Source organism: Balaenoptera musculus, chromosome 1 (assembly GCF_009873245.2).
Source record: "Balaenoptera musculus isolate JJ_BM4_2016_0621 chromosome 1, mBalMus1.pri.v3, whole genome shotgun sequence".
Classification (NCBI taxonomy): domain Eukaryota; kingdom Metazoa; phylum Chordata; class Mammalia; order Artiodactyla; family Balaenopteridae; genus Balaenoptera; species Balaenoptera musculus.
Genome location: NC_045785.1, coordinates 95915512 through 95943113, shown reverse-complemented (window position 1 = coordinate 95943113; position 27602 = coordinate 95915512). Strand labels below are relative to the sequence as shown.

The window sequence follows — 27602 nt, the reverse complement described above, 5'->3', positions numbered from 1 at the left end:
AGAGTTCTATTCATTTATTGAAAAAATATTTGACTGCAAGATGGGGGGTGTTTGTTAAATGAATGACAAAAGATTCATTTAACAGATTAACTAAGGGTCTCCCTTTTCTCACAGCCTTCGATTCTTGGAAATGCCAGAACCAGCCCAATTCCTTATGAGTTTTGAGAGGACTTTCCTTCTTGGAGGCCAGGCCCTGACTTAAGGAAGTCAGCAGGCAACTGGGCCAAGGGAGTGAGTTCCAGCTGGTGCCCCGCCCCCCAGGTTTACATGCCCATAGGCCCCCTTCTGAGGCACTAAAAGGCCCTTCCCTTGTTCCTGGGCCAGGGGCCCCCCGTGGCTTTCTTCTTTTTGTGGCTGATCTTAAGGTTCATTTAACACATTCACCTATATCACAGTGACAGCTGCCTACACTTTCACCTTTCCCTGAGCCTCTGGGATTCCAAGCATTGAGTTGCGGGAGGGTGTGTGGAGACAGACACTGAGTGTCTGGCTCTGGAGAAAACTTGGCAGGGGCAAGAAGACCTCAGGTGCGTCTCCCGACCGCGTCCTGCACTGGTGTCTGACAGAAGGCAAGCCCGGGCACACGCTTAGGTGTGGCCAGCAGATGGCATGTTCATGTGGCCTGCATGTGAGCCAGGCCCCGGTGGGTCCTCCGAGGCAAAACAAGCAGCAGACCCGCGTGCTGTTGCCACCTGGTGGCCGAAGAGGATAAGGCAAGGCATGTTCCTTTCGCCCTCTAAGTCAGTCTAGGGTTTCGTTAACTGCCCCTCCAGTCCCACTGCAGATCTGCTTAAGCAACGTTCAGGAGGCAGCGTCCGCGGGGGAGGAGGCCTGCCCTCCACGGCTGCCCTTCTAGTTCACTACCTGCTTACTTCCTTCCGTTTGGGTCGAGCTTTCTGTTTTTTCTCTTTATGCACTCTACCTTCACGCCCCCCACCCAGTAGCACCAGGGAAGGAAGCCAGGGTTTCTTGGTCTCTTACTATGCACTGTGAACTGTTCTAAGCACTAACATGTGCCAACTCATTTAATTCTCATAAAAGCTCAGTTAGGCACAAACCATTATCATCCTCATTTTGCAGGCAGGGAAACTAAGGCTCAGAGAGATTAAGTCACTGAGTCTGGTTCCAGGGTTTGTGTTCTTAACAACTCCCCTCTATGGCCCCCATGTGAACTCCCTATCTAGTTTGTTGAACAGACCTTCGAAAAACACAAAACTTGGTAACAGAAGTAATGTGGCAGAGCACACAGCTGGCTAGAGTATGGGTAGTTGCTTCGTTTCCGACGGGGAAAAACACGAGACCGCCCAGAAGAATGAAGTTAGGATGTACCTAGTCACTGAGCACCTTTCAATTCCCACCAGCCTCTCAGCCCTCCCTGCCTCCTGAATTCTGCTCCCAGGACGGGACTCAGCCCTAAGGGGCTGGGCTGGAATCCTGCCTGCTCTGTGCAGCCTCTCCAGCCATACAAGTCCCTCCTGTCCTGGTGAGAAGCATACTTTCCTGCTAACGGCCACATCTTCATTGGAAATGCCAGGATGTGGGCTCAGTACTGAGGCTATTTGGGGGACACTGCTGGGGGTGTCAAGAGGATATCTGAGTCCCCTGACCTGGCCCTTCCAGGGCCCTGCCTGCTCGTGTTTTCCAGAGACCAGGCCTCCCCCCTCTGGAAGGAAAGGGCCCCACACAGGAGGACAGGATGACAGTGCTCAGCCCGCACAGGACTAGTTTTATTCAGTAGCATGGGGAACTGAAAAAACAAAGCACAAAATGCTACCATATTTACAGTTACAATCAAACTGTACAATCAGATGGTTAGTATCGAGTTAGCATCCAGCATCTTTGTATTTTTTTAAGTCAAGTCATCAGTAGTAAAAACCAGTTAAGTTTTTAACCCTTTGCAGGAATTGCTGAGGGGAGAGGCCAGGGGAAGAATCCATGGCAGAAAAGCCAGAGAGAGACCAGCCTTACAAATGAGAAATAGGAACACTTTTTCTACTCAGAGCCTCTTTCTAGCCACCTGCTCCAGAGGAAAATGGGTGACAAGTCTGGAATACATGCTCAGCATAAATGGTGACTCAGATGAACAGCAGTTGGCAAAACTGAGGAGGGAGAGGAGAGGTGGGGAGATGACAGCCTGGAGCAAGGGGAAGGGCCCGAGGCCCCCTCGCCAGGACTGCTGGGTACACACCCGACCTGACTGATGGCCACATCAGACCCCCCTGGGACTGGACCCATCCCAACACAAAAAGCAAATAAATAAAAAATATATATTAACTCTCTCTTCGCAGGGAGCTGGGTGGTGAGGGGGAGAAAGAGGAACAGGGACCTGGTCCTTCGAAGAAGAGAGCCAATTCCAAGAAGGGGATAAAAATAGAACATGTCTCAGAGGCCACAGCAGGTCAGTGGGGTTTGTCTGGTCTCAGAGGAGGGCGAGTGGACACTGGAACCCAGACTGGAGACCTGGGCTGGAGACAGCATGGGGCAACCAGGCCAGCCCCATCTGTCCTCTTCCTCCCTGTCCCACCCGCACAATAGCAAAGAAGCGCAACTTAACACATGACTGGCCTTCCCCAGCATGGGGCGGGCAGGGAAATGAAGCACTTTTGGGTCAGCGAACTGAGCAAACACCCGGGCTGCAGCGCACGGCCAGAGTCCAGGGAAAGGAGAGGGGCTGGGGTGGCCCGGCCGCCACCCAGGGGCGCGGGTTCCCTTCAGAATGTGTTCATGCAGCATTTGGGGGTCTGGGGGCGCTGAGTCCTTCTGCCCCCTCTCCAGACAGGGCTTTTTCAGTTCCTGGAAGGGGCGGCACAGGCGGGGTGAGGAGTGCCCTCGACCCTGCGCCCTCACCACACTGAGGCCTGCCCGGTGCGGCCCGCAGGGCTTGATGCCCTGGGTGCATGTGGCTTTGTCCTTTCCTTTTGGTGATGGCAAACGAGGGGCAGGCCCCCCAAGAGTCCCTCTCCTCCCAGAGGCACAGCAGATGGGAAACTGAGGAGAGGCTGAGAAAGCATCCTGGGAGGTCCTATCCTCTTTGGGGAGGGAAAGGGGAGTCAATTTCCAGCGTATAAAAAAAATTAATCCCTGAAGTCATGAAGAGTGGAGTTCCTTTTTTAAAATTTCTTTTTTCCTCTTTTCTGAAAAACTTTGTCTTGGAGATGTTGGCCCCAGGGGTCCAAAGTGCAGTGAGGGGAATGGTGGGGGAGGGAGTTGGCACTAGATGGCCTTGGGTGGGGTGGGTGCCCCTCCCGGCAAGGCCCAGGCTCCTCAGATGGATGTTTCGTCGCTGCTGCAGGCAGGCAGGCAGGCAGGGGGAGCAGGGGCGGGATAAAGCACAAGACAGGAGTGGGGGCATGAGTGCAGCTGAGGAACGTAAGGGAGCCTCAGGGTGTAGGAACCACCGGCCCAGGGTTAATGCAGGAAGTTAAAGAAGAGAAATCTGGAGAGGCAGGAAAGGAAAGTGACAGAAAAGGCAGACAGAGGGTTAGTCGGAGCAGAGGAGACAGTGAGAAGCTTTCACCAGAAGAAGGAAACAGAAAAGCAACCCCGGCTCCCCACCCTCCCTCACTTTGCCCGATGCTGGGCTGGGCTGACCCCACAGGGCACCATGTTTGTGGGCATGTGGCCTGAAGGGACCTGCGCCACACTCCACTGCCCACCAGAGCGGCCTGGGGAGGCCTGGAGGCGGGGCCTCTGCGGGGCTGCACCCTGTCCCGCCCACCCAGCCACACTCACTCGGAGCCTGACGAGTCCTCATCCACCGTGCCTGCCTTGATGCTCATGGCGATGGGCATGACCCCATTCAGCTGTTCCTGGAGGCTCTGCCGGGGTGGAGGGCGGGGAGGGGGCCCACCCCGGCTGCCCTCGCTGGCTGAGGAGCCCCGGGAAGACCCTGTGCCCTGCTCCAGGGGTAGCCGCAGGAGGCTGCTCTTCTCACTGATGGTGGGCAGACACTTCTTCTTGAGGATGCCTGTGGGCCGGAGGGCGGGTGCCATGAGGAGCAGGTGGAAGGAGCATGGGGCTGCCCTCGAGAGCCCCACCAGCCACAGGCCAGTGTGAGGAGTGAGGTTGCTGATGGGGGAGCGTGCAGCTGAGCGTAGCCTGCTCACCTTTGTGAGGTTGGGCAGAAGGGCCTGGAAGGGGACCCAGGGACCCCTCCCGAGGCAGGGCATCTCCATTCTCCCGCGGCCGCTCCTCAGAGGCCCCGTTGCCACCACTGTCCTTTGCTGTGGTCCCAAAGTCTCCTGGCCAGGGAACCTTCGCGGGCCCCAGGCCCCCATCTGGTGGAGAAAGGAAGTAGATGAGGCCCAGAGAAGGCAGACAGCTAGGAAAGTCACCGCCCTAGTCTTGCTTCCTAGGAATCCCAGCCCCTCTGCCCTCCCACTGCCCGCAAAGGCCACAACCCTGCGCTGACCCACCCTTGGGGGTACTGTGCATGGGCAGTCTCTCCGCCCCAGGCCCCAGCAGGCTGTCCCAGCCCGGCTCTCCAGGGAAGGTGGCCTCCGCCTCTTCCTCCTCTTCCTCCTCCTCGCTATCTGATGAGTGGGTAGAGGCATAGGAGCCACTCTGGTCATCTTCCAGGGACAGGTCACTGTCGGAGTCTGTGTCTGGATCTAGGAAGTGGGGGAGAGATCACAGGCAGCCCATCCGCCACTGCCCACCCTCAACCAAAGTTAGGCAGCTGCGCCTCCACCACCACTGGCCGTCAGGAGGTTCCGTCCTCACCGTGCTGCTGGTCTTGACCTTCCAGGAATAGGCCACCAGGGTTCCCCAGGCCAGGGGGCCCTTGGCCAGGGTTCAGTGTGGACTCCTCCCTAAGAAGACAAGACATGCTGGAGGCATCAGCCTGGCCCCTCGCCCAGTGTCCCATTCTTCTCTGTTCTGGGTTTTCCAGTTCCTGCCCCATGTTCCTCACTGCTTCCACTTCAAGCTGCCACCGTGTCAGCCATGGTGTGTGCTACCCAACTCCTAGCAGCCTGGCCTGGGTCTAGCATGCCAGGTGCTCTTCTCCCCTCCCCAACTGTCCCATCACCAGAGCTCACCTCAGCAAGAAGGGGATGTAGCTGGGCTGACTCTTGCCTGAGCGGCTGGCGCTGTGCAAAGAGCCTGCTGAGTCTCCATAGGGCTGGTAGAGCCTTCCATCTGCATAGGGGCTGGGGCAGTTGTAGGACTAGGCAGGGAACAGAGAGGTCAGTACATGGGGGAGCCGGAAGGGGTGGCCCCAGGAAAGTGGAGGGGCCGAGGGAGCTTGCCCTAAGTTCTACCCCGCCCCCCGCCCCCACATGCCCAGGACTGAAGAGACAGGCCCCACATCTTTGCTGCCCCCATTTCAGGGCCTAGTAGTGTTGTAGCTCTGCCATAGCTGTGCCAGTTCTACGCACCCCGAGTACCCTGGACTCGGCTGTATAAGGGTTTGCTGGCAAAAGATGGCACCAGGAATTATCTCCTGAGAGCATTCTGGGAGACAGAAGATTTACCAAGATGCACAAGGGATTCTCAGGTGTGGGGCATTTATGACCTGATTACCTGTCTTGGCCACTCCCTCATCTATTCTAAGCTCCGCTCCCATCTCTCTCAAGTCAAAATACCCCTCCCCGACCCCAGGCCCCTTCTTCCAAGGCCACACATACCATTTTACCACCCCTTCCTCCTTCCAGGAAAGGATGTAAGGATGGAGAAGAAGTGGGACAAACGCACAGCCTTTGTCCCTCCTGCCTCTTCCCCCTCAACTCCCCATGACCCCTTCACCTCCCTGACCCTGGCTCCCTCACCGAGGTCAGGGTGGACTTGGTGGTCAGAGCAGGGTCAGAGCTGGGCTTGCGGCTGCAGGCAAACTTGAGTGCTTTCCGGACCTCCTTGCTAAGCACCACATAGGAGAGGAAGATGAAGGGGCCCTGACAGGCAAGAAGCAGCAAGTGTCTAAGTGCTTATTAAGGCACCTCGTACCCAAGCTTCCCACCTACAATTCCACCGGCCTCCCACGGCATGGGTCGGACCAGGTACCTGGATGCAATTGGAAGCAGCAAAGAGGTAGTGGAAGAGGAGGGTGTCACTGTTGACAGAGAGCAGTGCCAGTAGCCACGTGGCGCTCAGCAGCAGGAGGACAGCGAAGGAGGGCCGCAGGCCCGAGCTGGGGAGGGGGTGGGCTGTGAGTCTGGCCGTGAGGCCTCCCGTGCCGATGCCCGTCCACTGCCAGGGCACCCACACCCCATACTCACACAGGGCCTTTCTTCTCAAAGCCCTGCCGCTGGGCAGCACAGGACGCCCGGGCCGCCAGGATGTACAGGAAGACACTCATCTAGCAGGGGAGGGGGACGTGTGAGGGGGACCATCAGGGGACAGACAGCTTCCACCCCACCCTATGGAGGCCTCAGCAGTTCCTAAAGGGGATCCTGAGGTCACAGCCTGCTCGCCCCCAGCCGCTTTCCAGCACTTACCGAGACAGCAAAGGCCACGGGGCCGGCGAAACTCCAGATGAGCGTATCATAGATGGAGAGCCAGCAGAAGTCAGGGTTCCCATAGCCCTCCGGGTCCAGGCCCACGGCTAGACCTGGTGACAGCAGCGGGGAAGGGGTGATCAGGGACTTGGAAATCAGGCAGTCAAGTGGGCTCCTAGGGCCAGGTGCAGGGGATGAAGGCTTCTGCCCACCATCTGTCCATGCCGTCCTCTCCAGGATGGGGGACCCTGTCCCTGAGTGGGGGTGTCAATAGCTGAGTTAAACCAGAGGGATACTTGTGGAGAACCTGGCCCGGGCATAGGGATGTGGGCCTCTGGGCCTGGGATGGGAGTGGGAGAAGGTGGCATGAAGATGGACGTAGGCCCTAGGGATGTAGAACCTCAAGGCCCGGGATCGGGGGTGGGGGTACCTGTGATGAAGGCGGGCACACCCCAGCCTAGCATGTAGTAGAAGCGCATGGGGCCGGCATTGACGTCGCGCACCTCGGTGAGCGCCCGGTACAGGTGCAAGGCCTCCAGCAGAGCCCAGGAAAAGGTGCAGAGGTACAGGAAGTGCAGCAGGATGGCGATGACTGTGCAGGCAAACTGAGGGCCCAGGCCGCGCCCAGTCAGTGACCAAGGCACACCCAGAGTGTGGGTCCTGCTCTCGCCAGACAGGCGAGGAGAGCCTGGGTGTTGGGAGGTGCTTCAGGGGGAGTCTGGGCCAGAGGAAGGTATCTCTCAGGTGCTGGGGAAGTAAGGGGGAGCTAGAGAGGCGGAAACTGGGGGCCAGGCACTAGGCTGGCTCTTTATCAGTCACTACTGCAGGAGCAGGGATTGAGGGGGCCATTGGGGAGGACGCATATGGGAGCCTGTGACGGCGGGACACTGGGGAAGGTTTCTGCATGAGGAGGAACATCTTACAGGGAGGTCAGCCTGGTTGATTCCCAGGAGGAAGACCAGCTGAGCTAGGCCCAGGGCGGCAGTCAGGTTCCGTCGGATGCCGTGCTGGTTGGAGCGCAGGGCACGCAGAATAGTGAGGAAGAGGAAAGTGAGCAGCAGGGCAGCCAAGGTGACCCCTAGGGCCACATAGGTCAGCGTCTTCAGTGGCAGGATCTCCCCATTCTGCAGGGTGGGTGGCAGAGAGCCAGAGGGATTAGGAAGGGCGGGGCCTGAGCACCTAGTCCAGTGCCCTTGGCTCCCACCCCCAGCTCTGCAGCTACCCCTGGTGGATCCAACCTCCCGCCTAGACACGTCCATGAGCACAGCGAAGCTCGTCATGTGGTTGCACTGGCAGCTGACGTGGCTCTCGTTGCGGAAGACGACTTCGCAGCCTCGGGCCGACCAGCCACCTGTGCCACTGACCCTGCGTGAGGGAGGCAGGGTCAGGAGACAAGAAGGGTGGGGTGCCCAGGGGCCTGAGCTCTCCGCCCAAAGCCTTGGGGGCAGGGCAGTGCAGGCTCACAGGATCGAATGGTTCCAGAAGACACAGATGGGCTTCGTCCGCTCCTCCGTCTCCAGCAGCCGGAACTGCACCGTGACTGGCTTGTCCAAAGCACGGGGCAAAAGCTTCTCGTCGTCATGGACACTGATGCTCACCACGGGCGTGTTGATGACAGGGCGTTTGGGAACTCTGGCGCGGGGCAGGCGGGCACACAGTCACCACGGTAGTTGCGTGACTGGAGGACGCCCCTAATCACTCTGAGATGCCCCCAACCCCTGGCCCCTCTCTGTGCCTCACCCACTCAACCTGCCCCCCCCACCACTCCTCGTCTCCCCAGCGGCTCACCTCAGGCTGCGCTTGTCTGGGTCGTAGTTATGGGGCAGCAGCCCGGCCAGGGTGCGGTAGATGATGACACTGGCTACCGCCTCACCCTGACTCAGCTCCGGGTGCCGCCGCTGACGCCGTGCCAGCTCCTCTGGCTCCTGGGCCTCTCCAGGGCCCGCGGGCCTGACCACGGGGGCCGTTTCTGGGATGGGGACACTGTCCACTCAGCTGGGTCCTGCGCAGATGCCCCGGCCTGGCCCCTGACCCACCCGTTGGCCCCCACTGACCTCTGAAGACGGACTCAGGCAGAATGACCGTTGTCTCAAGGTCCGGTGGCCGCTCCCCTCTCAGTGCCTCGTACCGGGGCAGCTTGGCCCCAGCGAAGTTCCCCTTGTCCAGGCGAACTACAGAGATGACTAGGGAGAGGTCACAGGTCAGACCCCCGGTGAGGTGGGCAGGCCCCTGGCACGGCCGCCCTTATCAGAGACTCTCCCTGAGCCCTCCCACCCAGGCAGCAGCCTCACCGATGTTGGGCGTGACGATGGTGAAGGGGCTTAGGTAGGTGTGCCGCATGTTCTGGGCCAGGGCACTGGCGTAGGCCTCATAGTGCTGGAGCAGCCAGGCGGTGCCACCCTCTGTCTGCTGGATCAGCTCCCAGTGCCGCTTGTTGGCTGCATCCAGGAGGGCGCTGCCTACCCGCAGCAGATTCTGGGGGAGGGCACGGTCACCGTGGGCTGTGCCTGCAGCCTCACTCCTCGTCCCCACCACCAGGCCCCAGCCTGTACCTAGACCAGCCCTGGCTTGCCCCCCACCATGCCCTCCCTCTAATCCTTCCTCCTCAGTCTCTAAGAGTTTCCCACACAGATGTTATTAGATGCTGGTTCCTCCCTGTCCTGGCATGATGGGCAGGGCCTCTCCTCCGAGAAGCCTGATCAGACCAGGCCCCAGTACAAACATTATTTTCTACGGGTGCCTTGCTATGAAAAGGGTTAGGAAGAGGTGCTCTAAATTACCCATATGCTGAGCCATGGCTCAGGGGGTCTCATGGGGGCCTCATGCCGGCTGGGAGCTCCCCAAAGGCGGGGGTGGGGAGTGCCCCCCACTTTGCCCCCCGGGGGCTAGGAGCAGGCTCACTCACTGTGACCTCCACCCACCCAGCCATTCCTGCCCCCTCCAAGCCCCACCTCGGTGAAGTGCACATCCTGTGTGGCGGACAGCCCGAAGCCTCGCTGGGTGCTCTCGTGGGCCAGTAGCCGAGTGGCCAGCTGGTAGGCCACCTTGACGTCACTGCCGAAGTAGCCAGCCGTGTGTTGGGTAGCATTACGCAGAAGCAGGGCCAGCCGCTGGGAGCGCCCCGAGTCCAGGCCTGACTCGTTTCGCTGCAGCCGCTCAGCCTGGGACCAAGATAGGCTGGGGGGTCAGCACAGGAGTGAGGTACCCAGAGAGTAGAACTGAACTCTAGAGTAAAAGGACTCAGGAAAGGGGAAAAATGGCCTCCAGGCAGGGGCCCTGGGAGACAGGAGCTGGAATTCCAGAGTCCCCTTTCTCAAAGTTGGGGAGGCGGGCAGGTCATACTGGGCGAGGGCAAGGGGTGGGGGTAAGGCGATGGAGATGAGAAGTTCCACTTACAAAGCTCTTCAGCTCTGAGAAGGTGACTGATGTGCAGTTGAAGAGGTTTGGGGGGAGCCACCCTCTGTGCTCGTCACAGTGGCGCACAGCAGTCCCTGGGGGAAGGCAGCCAGGAGGGCAGGCCTCAGGGAGAGACACAGGAGGCTGCCGAGACCTGGCTGAGTTCTGCTGGGGGCCAGCCCCTCATAGACCAGAGACAGGCGACAACCAAACAAGGGCCCTGCCGTCCCGTACTGCAGGTGAAAACAGGGAGACGCGTGTGGAGAACACCAGAGCCAAAACCTCTGTAGGATCAGCCCAAACAAGGGCTACAGGAGCACAGGGCACGTGGTCCCCTCGAGCCCCCAGACGTGGCTGTCCCTCTCCAGCCACCACCTTGAGCTCTCTGCCACTCATTCTCTACTTCTGAACTCTGCTCATCGTCAATCCAAGGACCAGCGCCAGCGCCCATCCTGCGGCTGGGTCCCCTGGGACAGCACCTCACCTCCCCTACTCCCCGGACCATCTTTCTAGTGGCATAACTCCAGTACTAGGTGGTGAGCTGAGGACTGGAACCCTGTGCGACTCATCTTTGAATCTCTAGCACCCAGCCCTGTGCCACGCACACTGCAGGTTTTTTAGCACTTTTGTTGTGAGTCCAAGAGGCACCTTTCATTTAGGCAACCTTGGGAGCAGGGGAACAGTGAGCCAAGGGAGCATGGGATATGGAGTCCCCAGGACCTGGAGGCTGGAAAGTGGGGTCCTATGATCAGTAGCCGGGGGCTCCCCACCCTCACCCCACTGATGAAAGGCCAAGTTCTCAGTCTCACGTTCTGGGCCTCCAGCACCTACCAAAGGAGCCTTTGGGGCAGGGGGCAGCAGCAGGCAGCCCGAAGCGGGTACGGGGCCACCAGATCCCAGCCTCGATGGCCCGTGGGCAGCTGTCATAATTCACTGCAGGGAAGCACACACCGTCACTCAGGAGCAACTGTCCCCCTACAGCTCTGGCCAGGCTCCCCAGCCCTCCCTGTGCAACCTCAGGCCTGCAACCAGCCCCTGCTCCTGGCCTCCCTGGGACACGAGGGCCTGGCACACAGCAGGGAGGGCCACCCATCTACCGCAAGACCCCTACCTTCACAGCCGTTGGTGGTGACCTCAGCAAAAGGGTTGTCACAGCGATCACACTGGCGCCCAATGACACCTGGCTTGCATGGACACTGGCCATCCTCAGGGTCACAGACTCGGGACAGAGAGCCCGTGGGGTAGCAGTCACACAGCAGGCAGGCAGGGCTGCCAGGGGGCCGGTAGTGGTTCTCCTGGGAGGGAAGAGGGAGGATGGGGTCACTGGCTCAGGCTCTCTTCCCTGGATGCTCATGGATCCTTCACTGTGGCCCCTCTGGAGAGAAGCTCCCTGACCTCAGGTCCCCACCAAGAATGGTACATTCAAAACATGTAACAACTGGTAATGTTTTGGAGTTTAATCTATCAATGAGACACCAATCAGAACAGGCTGCAAACAACTAGTATAGCTGACCCAGAGCTCCCTGGTTAAGTATAGGTCCTGGACGCCCCACACCCCAGACACACGAGGACAAACAGCCCCTTGCCTGCCCTAGTGGAGCAAAGGCACATAGCTCCCAGCTCTCTGTGGGGAGGCTTCCTTCACTGCCCCCCCCAAGAGCCCAGGAGGTACAGAACAGAGGCCAAGGCAGCCGCTGTGGAGGCCTAGGCCGGGGCTGTCACCTTGCAGTGGCACTCGCCGCTTGTCTTGTTGCAGTCCGGATCGAAGCCTTTGCTGACGTCACAGTTGCACGGGCCACACGTGGGGTGTCCCCACCAGCCTCGGGGGCAAGGCTGGTCAATCCTGCGGAGAAGGACCAGGCAGGAATGGGCTCCTTCTGCCACCCGTCTGGCGTAGCCACGTGTGGCCCTTCTGAGCCTGGCTGCGGCTCAGCCAGGTTCTCAGTGCTCTGAGGGACACACCAGACACAGGCAGTGCCGCTGGGACCTGCTGCTGCCTGCAATGGTCCACTTACCTGGTCTCACAGTATGGCCCAAGGTAATTTTGGGGACACTCGCAGATATAGCCATGGGGGTCACTGGGCTTTCGGGTACACACGGACTGATGCTCACATGGGTTCAGGTCACACACGTTAGTACAGTTGTCACCATAGTAACCTGGGACCAGAAGGACAGGAGAGGCTCAATCCCCACCTTCCCCTGGCACTTTCTTCAAACCTGCCTTCATCCGTCTTCTATTCTGAGCAGCTATACCAGCTGGCGCTGGCTTTGTAGTGCAGGAGGAGAGGCTCAGAGAGGTGATGTGACTAGCCCCAGGTCACACGGCTGAGCCAGAGTGAACCGGCGCCGCCCCGCACTTGCTAACCTGCCCCATTTCCCTGGATCCCTGGCATACCTGGATCGCAGCTGCAGGAATAGCTGTCCCAGTCGTCACTGCAATAGCTGTTGGCAGGACATGGGTTCGAGTCACAGGGGTCTGGCAGGCTACAGCCTGGCTCCACATTGACGCTTTCCCCACGGCTGGGATCCAGGCTGCTAACACCCTCGGGCGTCTCGCTTACCCGAACACCCTGGGAGGGACAAGGTAGCGTTGGCCCTTTGTGGAGCGGGCCTCCAGCCTCCAGCTATTGGAGATAAGGCAGGGCAGGAGGCTTACCTGCAAACAGCCCCGGAAGCCGCGGGCCACACCACTGGCCGGCCCAGGCACTCCCCCGACGGTAATGTTGCTCAGGTGTAGCCCATGCAGCCGGGGGCCCAGATTGCCCTCTGCCCGCTGCTGCCCATAGTCGAAGGACAGGATGGCGTGGCCGGGGCCCCCACTGGCTCCCAGTGCCAGCTGTGCATGGTGCCAGTCGCCATCATTGGCCCGGCCTGGCTCCAGCCGGAGAGACGAGGCCTGGAGCCCAGTGCCCTCCACGCTCAGCACCACGTGGCCCTCCTGAAGCTGGCACCAGAAGAAAAGAGGGTCAGCAGACTGCCTTAATCGGCTCTTCTTCCAGCCCACCGTCCTCCTTCCTGGACCACCAAACCCATCCTGCTGCCCAGCTGAGGCCGGAGAGGAAAAGGTATTATTTCCCTTGGGCCCAAGAGATGGCAGCAGTGATCCACCAAACGAACCTAGCTGCCTTTTCTTTCCAGGGAAAGGCCCCGCCCAGCCATCTCTGACCAACCCTGGCCAGGGCCCGCTTGCCCCACCCCTCTCTGCATCACCTGCAGGGTGATGGTGCTGCGCCCCCTGGTGACAGCCTGCAGCAGGACGCCGTCGGCCTGGCGTGTGCGGAACATGAGGCTGAGGTGCCAGGGCTGAGAGATGGGCAGTGAGAGGCCATGCCAGGCCACCAGGCTGCTGCCCAGGAAGCGCTGTGGGTTGGCCATTTCTGGGGAGACAGATAAAGGCAGACTCTGAGAGGCGGAGCGCCCAAGTGCCCCAGGGGGTATGATGCTCAGCAGGGGCGGCTCCCTGGGAGGCAGGGCACTGTCCCTCCTAGTGCCCACTCTCCACAGCAGCCCCGCCCCCCAGACCATTCACCTGCCCTGGGCCCGCACCACACTGTGCCCAGGCCTGCCTCTGACTGGGCCCTTTGTCTCCCGTGCTACCCTCTCAGGGCTCTGCCCAGACACGCTTTTCTACCCACAGCCCAGCTCAGCTGGGCCCTGCCCAGTGCCTGTCCGGACCCTGCCAGCGTTCCCAGCGCTGCTGACAGCTCCCAGGCCCCGACCTCTGAGGGCTGCCCCCCTACCCTGGGCACAGCTCTTGCCCCCGAAGCCCAGAGGGCACTCGCAGCTGAAGGCATCCCACTGGTTCACACAGGTGCCCCCATTGTGGCAAGTGTTGCTGTCACACACGTTCTTCTTGGCAGGGCAGCCTAGAGTGGAGAGAAGGGCGCTCAGGTGGAGGCTCCCAACAGAAAACCTGTGGCAGTGGCTGGAAGGGGCTCCGAGACCCGCCACGTGCAGGGGTCCCCGCAGCAGGCACACCCCTCCTCTCTGCATAGGGCCCCTGGCCTCGCCCCTACGCCAGCTCCCATACCGGGCACGGTGCCATTGTTGGCAATGAAGTCGGCCATGTCGACATGGCGGCTGTCCACCTGCAGGTTCCTCATGCAGCCCACGAAGTGCCGGGTTCGGACAGGGAAGCTCTCAGGCAGGTCAGGCACCCCGCCGAGCAGCAGGGGCCCTGTCAGGTCCAGAGACCTGGGGGAGCGAAAATGGCTGCGACATGAGGGAGAGTGGGGTGCTTCCGGCTCTTCTTCCTCCCTGAGCCCTGCCGCCAGGCCAGGAGCCCAAGGGGCCCTGCAGAGCAGCCAGGGGAAGGGGAGCCTCAACCCGGAGCTGCTCTCATCTGATACCCGCCCCTCCCTGGACCGCTGCACGAGGCCCGGCTCTAGTCCCCCAATCTTGCCCGCTGCCGCCTCCCACCCCAGCCCCCGCAGAGGGCTGAGCAGGGGCAGAGGGAAGCAAGGTGAGGGAAGACCCCCGTCTGAACTGGTCCCCGTTTCAGGGCCCCCAAAGGCCCCCCTACAACCCTCCCTCCCTGACTGGCCCACGCCTCACCGCAGCCCCAGCCCTCTCCCCTGCTTACTTCTTGCTGCCACCCTGGGTGCCCTGGGCAGCACAGGAGTAGTTGCCCAGCACAGCTCCGAAGCGCAGGGCCACCCCTGTGTCACAGCCATCCACGGTCACCACAGCCACCTTCTGCTCGGATGGGCCCTGCGGGAGCCCTGTCTGACCCAACAGCGGCTGTGGACACGGAAGGGCAGAGATGGGAAAGAGTGGGCAAGAGCCACTCAGGTCATGGGCCAGGCACTAACTCACCCCCTGTGTGTACACACACACCCACATATACGTGTGTGTGTACACAAACACACATGCACACTGATGTGTGCTCACATGACTTACGTGCTTTACCTTCCTCAACGTCTACTCAAGTTTCTGCCTAATAGAATAGGAAGCATCTACACCACCCAGCGGAATGGGAATGCCCAGCAAGGTGGCAAGTTCCACCCCTCCCTTCCCCCCTTTCATCCAGAAGTGCCATGACCAGCCCCTGGGGAGGCAGTGCCACCCAGGTCTGGGTGAGCACCTGAGCCAAGGACAGAACCCACCAGCTTCTGGAGGGTTCTGGAGGGTCAAGCCCCCTCCCACACCCACCTTATTGTAGTACTTCAGCTGCACTGTGTGCCACTGGCCGTCACTGACCCCTCCGGGCACGAATGGGGACACGGTGGTGGTCGACTCCCCTGGGGAAAGGACCCAGGTGAGCTGGGACACCAGATGAGGGCTGGGAATGGGGAGGGGATGCACATGGTTGGGCTGGGCCCAGATCTGGCTGGGAGAGTGTGTGACTTGGGGTCAAGGGCCGAGAGACGCGGGGCCTCTAGGAGATGGGCAAGGACATGGGGCAAGCGGGATCACCTGCAGAGAAGGTGAGCTGGACCTGCTCCTGGATCACCTCGAGGGCCACAAAGTCATGCTTCTCGTTGAAGCGTCCATTGTACAACAGCAGCCCATCACGCTCCTTGGTGGCAAACCTGAGTAGGAGTGGGCGATGGGGGCATGCAATGGGGCACCCACCTCGATGCCAGCACCCCAGCCACCTAACCAGCCCTGATCCTACTCAGGACTCTCCAGAGGGCTGACTCCTTGGCCGAGGCTATGGGCCATGTGGCTAGAGTGTGGAAGATGAGCCCAAACCAGGACCAGAAGCAAAACCCTGGCATCCTAGCTCCCACCCTTGAGGGTGGGGTGGGAGGAGTGTAGACGGCCCTGGTGGGTGAAGGAGGCCTGCTGGCCAACTGCACAAGCAATTCCAAGTGCAGACCTGGCTCTGCCAACAACCTCTTCTGGGCACTTTTGCTGCCTGACTTCCCACCTCGTCTGCAGAACAGGAGGCACCGGACTCCCCCCCAACCCCGCCCCCTACCCCCAGCACCCAGGAACTCACGAGAGGGCCAGGGTGAAGTGGAAGCGCTGGCGCAGGCCCCGGAAGGTGATGAAGGAGCGGGCAGGGAAGCTGCGCGTGGTCACCTGGCAGAAGGGCTTCTCAAAGTCTCCAGATGGGCAGTCGCACTTGAAGCCGCCCACCAGCAGGTTGACACAGGTGCCCCCATTCTTGCAGACACCCGGGGTGCAACGGCCTGAGCGGGCACTCACCTCACAGTGCTCACCTGGGCAAGAGGTAAGGCAGGTGAGCACCAAGTGCCTGGGGAACTGGGACTCCTTTGCATCCAGTGATCCCTCCGTGGTCTCCTGTGACCCCCATAATACCCCCAAACTCTCCCAGGCATCCCCATTTCCTCTCATGTGCAAACTCAGCCATTCTGTGCTGTGCGTGGCGCACTGGGCTGTTCTCACCACAATCCCGTATACGGCTGTCCTGCGAGTTCCTTGAGGCTCCCAGTCCCTTCCATACCCCTGTTTGGACCTCGAGAGCACAGGCCCACGAGGTCCCTGATTATAAGGGCCAGGTCCTAGCGGCCTTTGGTGTCATGGCTACCAAGCAAGCTTGGGGGTGTTCTGGCCCCTTCAGGGGTGAATGCACATGGAGGGAAGGGCCTGCAGGACAGCATGAGGGCTGGTGCCAACCCCTGCCTCCTCCCTCCCTCCCACTGGTGCTTTTGTCCCTGTCAGGCACCAAGATCAGTTTCCCTCCCTGGGGATAAGACCAGGCTTCCACTTGGATTTGTCGTAGTTATGGGATGGTGTGGGCAGGAAGCTGGGGACTTTCCAGAAATGGGGCAGGGAACTCCCACCCTGAGCCCTGGGGTCCAGACTGAGGACCTCTGTGCACTTGGGAGATGCTGAGAGAGTAGGGAACTGAGCCCTGGGAGCAGACCAGGATTCAGTGGAGGAGATGAAAATTCCAATATCAGATGGAAAAATCCACCCTTTTCTCTCCCTCCCCATTCCCAGATTCTAGAGATAGGTTCTCAGCTCCAGTGCCTAGTGACAGGCTCTAGTTTCCATGGAAACTGTTGTTCGCCTACTCTAAGCACCCCCCTACCCCATCCTCCTGGACAAAGACTTCCCTCCCCTCCCCCAAGCCCACCCCTCTGCTCCCCACCCGCCCCTCCACCCACAGTAGCAGCTGAGAGGAGTCAAGTCTGGCAAGTTCTGGGCAGGAAGATGCAGCAGGGGTGGCAGTGGGGCTTGCCTACCACTGCTGGCAGAGCCAGTGGGCATAGCTCTGGAGGAGAGGGAGCAAGCCCTAAGGCATCTGGGAAGGAAGGGCCCATGGAGGAGAGAAGGGGATGTCCTGAGGAAAAACGGGAGCCTGCAGGGAGGGGTCAGGAGCACAAAGCAGAGGCAGTGAGCATCCCAGGGAGAGGCTTGGGACAGGATGTGTAAAGACCCCTGGAAACAGGCCAACAGGGAGCCCTCTTGGTCAGGACCCTGTTTTACACACCTGGGCAAGGGTGAGGCTATTCTGTTCAGGGTCACACACAGGTGCGATAATCTGAAAACCACTATCCCCACACCCAAACCCTCCAGTTTCCCCAGCTCTTCTGTGCCTTCCCCTCAATACCTAGGGAGAAAAGCACTTGCTGCAGCTCAGAAAAGTAACTCATTCAGCAGTGGGGAGAGATCAGGTACTAGGCCCAGCCTCATCTCTAATCCAGATGAGACCTGGAGCAAGTCACCTGATCTCAGCGTTCCCTTAAATCACAGCCAACACTTCCTACAGGCCAGCTCTTTACCCGTATTAAATCAGTCCTCACAACCACCTTATCATGTGAATAGATTCATCATCCACTTAAAAATACTAAGGCACAGAGAGGTTAAGTAACTTGCCCAAGGTCGCCCAGCTAGTATTGTCAAAGCTGCGATACAAGTGCAAGCAGCTTGGCTCTAGAGCTAGAGCTGACCTCAGTTACACCACCTGGGGGTGGGGCGTGGGGGGTGGGTAGGTGGCCGAGAAGAAGGGCTCCCCTCTCTGCCTTCCTCAATAGGTGGTTGTGAAAGAGCAAGTGGGACTTGTGAATGGCCAGTGTACCCTGTACCTTACTCTGGAAAAGAACGACGCCACCCCTGTCCTTAGCCTGATAGTGCTGGCACTGCGGCACTAGCCCCCCAGAGCCGCCCCCAGGGGTCCCCCTCCCTAGGTGAGGGCTCACCGGTGTAGCCATCGCGGCAGAGGCAGGTGTAGCCACCCTCACGGCTGCGGCAGCGGCCGTGGGAGCCGCAGGGCCGCGAGTAGCAGAGGTCCACCTCCGTCTCGCAGTAGTCGCCCGTGAAGCCAGGCGGGCAGCGGCAGCGCAGCCCCCCGACTGGGTGAATGGGCCGGAAGAGCACGGAGGAGGAGGCGATGAAGGGCGCGGAGGAGTCGAAGCGCAGCACCGACACGCAGCGCATGTAGTTCTCGCAGGGCTCGCGCAGACAGATGTTGTCGTCGAAGGGCAGCACGCGCTGCGCCGAGATGGCCGTGAGCAGACTGCGGTTGAGGTACAGGCGCTCCTGCAGGTCCTCAGAAGGCAGGAAGGGAGGCCCGCCCCCGGGGCCTGGCGGCTGGCCCACCGACAGGCTCACATTGAGGATGTGGCCGCCCGGGGCGTCGGTGTCCCGCTGCACGTTGAAGACCACCACGTGGTCTGGAGGTGTGGCCAGCGTGGCGGCCACGGCCTGGATGAAGAGACCCAGTAGGGGCGACAGGAAGCGCTCGGGCGACATGTCCTCCAGGCGCAGCGTGATGCTGTGCGTGAGCATCTCGTCGGTGATGATGGTGACGCGCAGTGCGCACTGAGCGGTCACACTGTGCACGCCGTCTGCGGAGAGGTGAGACGGTCAGCACCTGGGGAGGGCAGGGTTGCCAAACCATAGACCTGGCCCCGGGCAGGAGCAGCCGGAGGAGGGAGTGAGTGCAGGCTGAAATCCCACCTGCACACTCCTGCATTGCCCAGTTGCCAAGAAAGGGTCCTCTTTTCTAATTGGCATAAAGGTGCCCTAGGAGGTATGTGTACCTCACCTGAGGGAGAATCACTCTGTGATGGCTCAGCCCGCATGGGCACTTAAGGGGATTGATTTTCAGAACTTCTCATTGCATACTTCCCAGAAACCCTCTGTTGTGAAGCACGGGCACATCTTTTAATATTTGTGCACCTTTCGCTGCCCAAGCCACAGGTCCTGCTCCCTTATACCAGACCAGGTGCCTTCCTGCACAAGAATCTTATTTCGCCTTTTTCTTACCTTCCTACAGGGCCCAGAGCACCATGAGAGACCCACAGATATAATCCTTCTGCCCCCTCAGCCTCTATTTCTCAACACTACCATAACTCTGACCCTGGCCATGTTCCCCCTCCCCCACTGCAGTAGAGAATGGAGGGTGAACTGGGTCAGTGGGCCACCCAGTCCCCCTCCCACTGAGCCCCATGGCTGCTTGGGCTCAGGCCCGCTATCCCCATGGCAACGCCCCACACAAAGCATTCTTCCCGCCCAACTCTCTGGGCTGCAGAGGGTAGCCTGTGGGGCTCCACCCCAGGAAATCCAGCTGAGCCACCTTATGGGTGGTAGCACCGCCCACTGGCCTGATGCTGTGGCGTTCTGGGGGTCAGAGATGGAAGGGCCTGGGCGGCTCTCCACCCTGAGCCCCAGACAGAGCCCCACTGGGCTGACCTCTCCTCCGGCCCTAGGGCCTCTGGCTACTCATCACCCACTTGGCTAACCGCATTACAGCCGAGTGCCTGCCACACCCCCAGGCCACACACTCACTTATAAACAGCTAAGTACTAACACTCTGGCATCTCACTCCACCCACACACCCTAAGCCCCGAAATACCATACACACCTGAATGCACAAATACATGGCAATGGATTTTATTTAGCTCAAAATGAAAGCTGGAGGCCAAGGGGAGTGGGAAATGGCTTGGCAGGGCTATAAGGGATATTCATATTTTTTATTTACTACAATGTCCTACACATAGTAGGTGTTCAGTAAGATGTTCATGAGAATTTATTTGGTCTCCATAATGAAGAAATGGTCTTTGAAACACAGCAGGAGGGGCCCAGGTAGCTATTAAAAAGGACACCCTAGCAGGAATGGGACAGGAGTTGGTGTTTCTGGGGTGGGGTGGGAGTAGGAAAGGGATCTGGGAACAGATCCTGCTTCTGTGTCACAGCGACTTGAGGTGGCTTACTGCGCTGGCGGCTGGGAAGGCTAAAGCCAGACACCCATCTCAGCCATGTCCTCGGCCCACTGCCCACCTGCCCTCCAGCCTCATTGCTTGAGAATGCAAGGCCCGCCTGCTCTCACCAGCAAGCCTGTTTGTCATCACTCGCTTTTGCTCCTCCTTCTCTTGACTTGCTGCTACTGAACAAGCTGTTCCTTCCTACCTGGCCTATCCAGACACCAGCCCACGGCCCTCCTGGTTTTCTAACCCACTCTAAACTCACCTTTTCCAGGAAGCCTGCCCAGATTTATGACCTCAGGCTCTACTTTTCTCCCTCTTTCAGACCCCCCTGCACTTAGTTATGGAGCTGGCACAGGGCTCTTGTGTACCTGGTGCCCAGTAATTCCTCGGCGGGATAGTCCCTCCAGGCAGAATGCAGCCCAAGAGTCCACACAGAGTACTTCTAACTAATCAGGGAGGGGAGGGGGCAGTCAAGAGAAACCTCACCACCACTCAGCCCTGGGAACAAGCACTCCTCCCTATGTCTCCCCTCCGTCATCCCAGGCCCCGCCTGTGCCCCTTGCCCAGTGTGTCTCTGTTGCTTCCCATCTGGTCCACCATCTGTGGCCACCTGCCCCCTCTGCTATTGTCCCCCATCCCAGCAGTCAACCTACGGCTCTCTGCTTCTTCTTTGTTCCTCTCTCCTGCCTTGACCTGGGTCACCCCTCAGGTGCCAAAGGCAACGGTGGAAACAGGGGTGGGGGGGTGCATTACCTGAGCCATCCTCCTGGGAAGAAAAGGGTTGGGATGGGCCCTGACTCCAGGAAACCCCATCTGTGTCTAGAACCCAACCTGCCACACCTGGAAAAGTGCCAAGTCCCAGACTGTGGCAGAATCAGACTCCAAGCCCCTCTTCCCCTGGCAGATGTGCCAGTGGGAGTTGTAGGCCTGGAGGGGGTCTGCCACTCTGGGGAATGACCAGGCCATGGACAGGAGCTCCTGTGTGTCCTAGCAGGGTAAGGAAGAGGCAAGGAGAATTCAGGCTTCAGGGGAGCCATCCGGCCCAAGCTGGGGCAGCTGCAGCCACAGGGAACAAGAGAGGGGGAAATCAGAGAGGCATAAACACAGAGACCAAACAGGGGAAGACAAAGGCCCAGGAAAAGAGCCAGCAGCGGAGAAAGTGGGAAAGCAGGAGCGAGTCACACAGGAGATGGGGAGAGGGCAACGGAGGGGGCAGTGCAGAAGGGCCCCCAGGGGCAGAAGCGGGAAAGAAAGAAGAGACAAAGAACAAGAGAAGGAAAACAAAGGGGCAGTAGGAGTCAATCCCCCTCACCCCAGCCTGCCTGAACTTTGGGGTTGCCGTGGTGACTGCCTCCAAGGGTCAGGGCTGAGGGGAGAGGGTGGGGCTAGGGCTGGAGGGTCAGCTGAGGCCTCCCCCTCTATTCTAGGGGAGCCGAGGTCTGGGGCTCTGCTCTAGTAGGAGCACGAAGGCTGGGTGGGGCCTCTGCCCATCCCTCCATCACCTAGGGCGGACTGGGAATGGACAGGAGGGAGAGGCCCTTCCTCTCCAACTCCTTCCCCCTGCCTCCCAGCACAGAGAAGGACGAGACAGGGGAGCTCCAGTTCCCACTTACTCCTCCTGGAGAGAAACTGAGGCTTCAAGATGCGCAGAGGCCTGTCCGTGACCTCTAAAAGCTCATGTGCCCTGGCTCCGATGGCCACCTGAGGAGTGGGGAGGGGAGTCATGCGTCCCCGGAAGGACCATGAGTGGAGGGGAGGTGCTGAAGCCACACCCTGTGTCTTGCACGCCTCTCACTCCATCCTGGCCCAGACTCCCCAGGGTGGAAGTGAGGCCCGGCAGGCTCTTCTCTTTCTCCCCTCCCTGATGTGTCTGGAGTGAGGGTACCCTGACCCACCCATCCCCAGGGCACAGCAAACAGTGAGCCCTCATGAGGGTCCCAGTTGTTCCCAGGCTTGGGGAAGGGGTTCAGCAACCTGGGGCTGGCCCCCTCCTTGCTGCTGCTGCTGCCCACTCCCTGTAGCTGACAGAAGAGACAGGATGTCGTCCCCACCCCAACTCTCCTCCCCCAGCCCTTCTGTCCAGGGAGTCTGCAGGCTGAGCGCTTGGCCAAGCAGCTGGAATGCCCGGCCTAGGTCCGGGCCAGGCTCCCATGCCCCAGGATTCTGTTCTCTCGCCACTGGATCAGGGGGCTCTGCCCTCAGAGGCCGCCAGTCCCCTGGCTCATTGCGGTCCCCACACCCCATCCCCTGAGCCCAGGCTCTCACGGCCCGCAGGAAAGGCCTGGCGTCTAACAACAGCCAGCCCGTGGGGCAGCAAGGGGGCCCGGAAGGCTGCAGCCTGCCCCGGGCTTGCAGCCCCTCCCCCAAGCCGGACCCCGAACCACAACCTCTGACAGTGGGGTCTGTTTGGAGAGAGACAATGAGCTGTGGCCTCACTTCCTGTGGGAGCTCTGAAGGGGGAGCCGGGCCGGGCTCTTTCTGCCTGGAGGGAAAAGAATGTCCTAGACAAAGTCCCCCTCAGCCGGTCTGCGGCTCAGCCGGGAGCCAGAAGGGGCCCGACTGCAGGGTCCTGACCCCGAAGTGGCAACCCTGTGCCCCACGGCCTCAGCTCTGTCAGAGGCTGTATGAGATCACGGGGGGACCCCGGTGGGCGGGAGTGAAGGGGCGCTGAGCAGCCGGCTCGCCTCTCCTGGCCACGGTCCTCTCCATCCCTCCCCCAGCTCTCCGGGACCCCAGTCCTCCACGCGCCTTTTTTCACAATTCTTGGCAGCCGTCACCAGGGCAGCCTCATAACACTTCCCCCACCACGTCACAGGCTGGTAGGCAGGGGGCGGCCCACCGAAGCAGCCCAGCCCAGCCTGGGGCAGCGGGCAGGGCCAGCACAGCTGCCAGGATTTCCAGGGCTCCTTCCCAAGCTGCTTCTCACCCCTCAACCGCCGGGCCAGTACCGGGGACAGAGGCGGGTCAGCGGTTCCTCCTTGAATGGCTCTGCAGGCCCTCCCCCACGGGCCACCCCCATCCCCACGTCGCCTGGGCCCCTCCTTACCTGACACCAGCACGCTCATGATGGCCTCCAGAGGTCGGTTGTTATCCAGCGCCCGACTCAGCCTCAGCTCGCCCGTGGACGCGTTGAGCAGGACCAGGCTGAGTTCGTTTCCCCGCTCGAAGCTGTAAGTCAGGCTGTCGGAGATGTCAGGGTCGTGGGCAGGCACCCGGCCGATGGCACCCCCCGGGAAGCTGCTCGAGCGGTTGGTGACATAGTTGTTGAAAAGGATCTCAAAGTTGCCCAGCACCGGTGGGTTGTCATTGCGGTCAAGCAGGCGGACGTGCACTGTAGCCCGGCTCACCAGGGGAGCCGACGTGGCCTGGATGACCAGGATGTATTCAGGCCGGTCCTCGTAGTCCAAGTCCACCAGAGCGGTCAGCTCCCCAGAGAAGATGTCCAGCTGGAAGACCTCAGGGATGTTGCCCTCCACGATCTGGTACATGATCTGGGCGTTAGTGCCTTCGTCAGGGTCCGTGGCTGTGACCCGGGCCACAGCCAGCCCAATGGGGCTGTTCTCTTCCACAAACACATCAAACTCATCCTGCTGAAAAACAGGTGGATTGTCGTTCACATCCAACACAGTGACCGTCACGTCCATGGGCGTGCGAGCTGGAGGCATCCCCTTGTCCACTGCATATGCCCGCAAGATGTACTGGGCCACGTTTTCACGATCCAGCCTCCGCAGTGTTCGCACAATGCCTGACGTGGACTCTACAATAAAGTCACCATCTCCATCATCGCCTCCTTGGAAGGTGTAGAAGACCCTGCCGTTAAGGCCAGAATCACGGTCAGTGGCTGAGATCTGCAGGACACTGGTGAAGGGGGGCACATCCTCATAGACACTGCCCTGGTAGGAGTCCCGCAGAAACTGAGGGGCGTTGTCATTCACATCATTCACCAGGATCTCCAGGTAGGTGGTGTCAGACTTCTGGGGAATGCCATTGTCCCGGGCAGTGATAGCCAGGGTGTAGGACACCTGGTCCTCGTAATCCAGCTCGGCCTGGGTGGTGACAGCACCTGTGTCTGCATCGATGCGGAACTGGGGGATGCTGTCCTCCATAAAGTAGGTGATGCGGGCATTCTCACCTGTGTCCTCATCTGTGGCACTGATCAGCACCACCGTGGTGCCTGCTGGCCGGTCCTCGTTAATATTCACCGTGTAGTGAGAGCTCTGAAATACGGGACGATGGGTGTTAGCGTCGGTGACATTCACCACCACTTGTGCCGTGTCCTGTCGTGTGCCATCGGAGGCAGTAACAGCCAGCACGTACTGCCGCTCCAGTTTGTAGTCCAGCGGCAGGGCGAGGGACACCAGCCCCCCCCCACTCTGGCTGGTGATGGAGAAGCGGTTTCGGGTGTTGCCGCTGGTGATCTGGTAGGTGATGACACTGTGGGCATCACGGTCCACGGCTGACACCGTCACCACGCTGGTGCCCACGGCCGCATCTTCGTTGAGCCGCACCGTGTACTCTGGTTGGGTAAAGGTCGGGTTATTGTCATTGACATCCAGGATGGTCACGCTGACACTGGCCGAGGCAGTGAGTGCTGGGGTGCCATGGTCGCGGGCTTCTACTCCAAAGCTGTAAAAATCAACCTCTTCCCGGTCCAGCTCAGCAGCCACGGAGATCCAGCCTGTGCCATTGTTGATGGTGAAGGGGAAGTCATGCCCGACCCCCGCAAGGCGGTATTCCAGGCGGGCATTGTCACCAGCATCAGCATCGATGGCCTGGACATGGAGAACCAGGTAGCCTAAGGGGACACTCTCCAGGACAGTAGCCTGGAAGGGGGTGCTGACGAAGATGGGAGCATTGTCATTGATATCCAGGACCTGCACTGTCACCAAGCCAGAGACGTTGGAGAGCGGGGGGCGGCCGCCATCCTGTGCCCGAACCCGTAGGGTGTATTCCTTGGTCGTCTCATAGTCAAGAGGGCTCACCACGTCCAGAGCCCCAGTCTGGGCATCTAAGTAAAACTGTCCCCGAGCGTTGCCACTCATGATGCTGTAATGCACCAGGGCATTGCTGCCCTTGTCTCTATCTGAGGCTGTGACCCGGAGTACCGGAGCTCCTGGGGTCACATCCTCCCGCACCTGGACCACATAGCGTTTCTCGCTGAACTGGGGGGCATTGTCATTATCATCCTCCACAGACAGGAAAACAGCAGCTGTGGCACTCCGTGGACCGGGGTCCCGACCCTGATCACTTGCTTCCACTGTCAACTGGTAGGATTCCACCTCTTCCCGATCCACAGGGCCACGGGTTCGGATTACCCCAGAGCGAGGGTCAATCTCAAAGACTTCAGAGGGGCTGCCCCCAGGCCCCTCCAGCAGGCGGTACAGAATATTGGCATTGGGAGGGGCGTCACCATCTGTGGCTCTGACGGTGAGCACCTCATAGCCAACCTCCAGGTTCTCCCTGAGGCTCTCCTTGTACTCCTGCTGCTCAAAAACAGGGTCGTGATCATTGGTATCAGTCACCAAGATGGTGAGCGTGGCCAGGGCACTGCGTCGGGGCATGCCGTGATCCTGCGCTGTGACCCTGAAGACATGGGTGCTCTTGGTCTCACGATCCAGCTCCTCAGCTGTGGTTACTGCACCAGTGATTGGGTCCAGGGAGAAGAAATGGTTGGAGCGGCTATCAAAGAGGGCATCCATAGTGTACTCAAGCCGACCTGCCTCACCCTCATCTGGGTCGATGGCCCGCAGAGATGCCACAGGGGTACCTGCTGGCTGGTTCTCGGGCACTGTGGCCTGGTAGCTGGGGGGCTGAAACTGGGGGGCTGTATTCACATTCCTCTTCCGACGTCCACCCATGGACGCTTCTGCTGAGCTTTCCCCTGCCCTGAACCCTGGGGTCTGCACCAGCTTACAGGACTGGCATCTCAGCCGTGGGGCCTTTAAGCACAGGTGCTCATGGGGCAGGGCAAGCTTGCCCTGTGGGGAAAGGTGGCCTCCAATGCCCAGAAGACGACAGCTCCAGGGGCAGCCTTCGGGCGCTGGCGGCAAGGGGATCTGGGCCCCGGATTCTGGACACCAGACCCTCAGACCATCGTGGTGGGGCACCAGATGGCCAGTCAGTTCCATCCCTGCATCCCTGCAGCGGCTGGTGTAGAGCCAGAGGTTCGAGGATGAGGCTGGACAGAGCCAGCCCACGGGAGCGCAGGCCCCCGAGGAACCGCGTCCCCCAGGCCCCAGGGACCGACAGGGCCCCACTTGGTCTCCCAGTAGTGGCGGCAGCAGCAGCAGCAGTAGCAGCGGCAGCGGTGTTGGAAGTGGGGCGCGGGCCGCCGGGCTCCGCATCTCTCCCTCTTCCCGGCCGGCCGGGTCAACGGCGGCGGCGGCTCCTCCTCCCGCTCCTGCCCACCCCGCTGCGCCTCATGCCCAGGCCAGGGCGCCAGTCCCCGGGGGCCTGCTCCTTGATGCCTCACCGGAGCCCCGGCTCCCACCGTTCCCTGAGCCGGGCCCGCGCCCCGGTCACACCGACCACCACGGGCTGGCGCCGCGCCTCCACTGGCACACCCGGCTCTCGCCACCTGCGCCCGCGGACCCCGCGCGCCCTTGGCCCTGCCGGCCCCCAGATCCTCGGAGTGTTCCTCGCTCCCGCGGGATAGCCCACCTGCTCCCGCGGAGCTGCGCACCCGGACGCCGGCCCGGCCCCGGCCGCCCCCGACGGCCCCGCGCCGCCCGCTCGTGTCCCGCGTCCCCGCCGCTGCTGCTGCTGCTGTCGCCGCGGCCCCGGGCCCAGCCCCACGCTCCCTCGCCTCCCAGGCGGGCGGGCGAGCTCTGCAGAGCGGCAGCAGCGGCGGCGGCGGCGGCGGCAGCGGCGGCTCATTACCATAGACCTGCTCGCGCCGCCGCCGCCTTAAAGTGGCGACGCCAGCCGCACCGAAGGAGGTGGGCCCCACCCAGCGCCCTCCTCCGCACCAGTGCTGTAGAATTCAAGCAGTCCAGACCCCCTTTCCCCACCCCAGTCCCACCCCAGGCCTGCCCCTGGGCCGGTGCCAGATTCCTACAACAGTCTAGAGAGGAATTAACAATCAGAAGCCAGACAGCAAATGATAATGGTGGCAGTACCCTAAGTATGTTTAGAGGTTTTCAAAATCTTCTGAAGGGCTCTCAGAGGCCAAGTGCCCACCTCATGCCACCCAACAAGGCTGGATGCTGCTGGCTGCTGATAGGAGCCCTTGCTGCTGTCCCCTCCACAGGTCTGGGTCAGACTGAGCTAAAACGGCCCTGTTCAATAGTATAAAGCCTCTCCCATATGCCAGAGAGACACCCCACTTCCCTGCAAACACACAGTGAGGTCCTGAGCCCACACCTCCCCACACCCCTCAGCAAAGCTGTGATCTAATCAGGCTGCCCCTTTGGGGTCCAGCTGCAGAATGCAGTGCAGAATGACCCCAGCCTCAGCTTGGATGCCACCTGGGCTTTTCAGGGGGAGGTAAGCTGGGAATGTCAGAGCAAAAGTCAGCTGGTATAAACATGCTAATATTAGCAGGTTCTGAGGGCCAGAGAGGGTGAAACTTGTACAGGGTCACAAGGCTGGATAGGGGTGGAGCCAAGTTTTAACTCAGGCTTCCTGGGTCCTAGACCAGTGGTTTTCA

The 27602-nt window shown here is 60.4% G+C and overlaps 1 protein-coding gene across 6 annotated transcripts; it reads right to left on the bottom strand.

Annotated features, from left to right (window-relative positions):
* Positions 1–1697: 1697 nt before the first annotated feature.
* Positions 1698–26683, bottom strand: CELSR2 (cadherin EGF LAG seven-pass G-type receptor 2). Of its 6 annotated transcripts, none has more exons than XM_036863167.1 (34): positions 23001–26683; positions 17945–18592; positions 15775–15997; positions 15246–15361; positions 14982–15070; positions 14413–14570; positions 13861–14024; positions 13571–13696; positions 13041–13207; positions 12487–12774; positions 12226–12400; positions 11846–11987; positions 11553–11673; positions 10942–11125; positions 10662–10763; positions 9831–9925; positions 9386–9595; positions 8726–8909; positions 8489–8617; positions 8223–8403; positions 7899–8066; positions 7673–7799; positions 7358–7558; positions 6865–7039; positions 6435–6547; positions 6216–6295; positions 6001–6127; positions 5769–5891; positions 5040–5167; positions 4723–4811; positions 4416–4610; positions 4107–4277; positions 3733–3967; positions 1698–3436 (listed from the first exon to the last, which is right to left on the bottom strand). In XM_036863167.1, the coding sequence occupies exons 1-34, from the start codon at positions 26296–26298 to the stop codon at positions 3409–3411; spliced, it is 8760 nt and encodes a 2919-aa protein (XP_036719062.1). In that variant the 5' UTR covers positions 26299–26683; the 3' UTR covers positions 1698–3408. The 6 variants fall into 6 exon arrangements, with proteins under 6 accessions (XP_036719062.1, XP_036719071.1, XP_036719080.1 ...); XM_036863176.1 differs by having other exon boundaries at positions 1698–3286; XM_036863185.1 differs by having other exon boundaries at positions 1698–3029.
* Positions 26684–27602: the final 919 nt, after the last annotated feature.

What these genes read in the sequence shown, in the direction of transcription:
- CELSR2 (XM_036863167.1), bottom strand. Translation starts at nt 26,298, where the DNA reads ATGCGGAGCCCGGCGGCCCGCGCCCCACTTCCAACACCGCTGCCGCTG. An exon ending in GCAGCACCATCACCCTGCAG is followed by an intron (nt 12,775 to 13,040) that starts GTGATGCAGAGA and finishes TTCTGGTGCCAG; the next exon opens with CTTCAGGAGGGCCACGTGGT. An exon ending in TCTCAGAGCTGAAGAGCTTT is followed by an intron (nt 9,596 to 9,830) that starts GTAAGTGGAACT and finishes TCTTGGTCCCAG; the next exon opens with GCTGAGCGGCTGCAGCGAAA.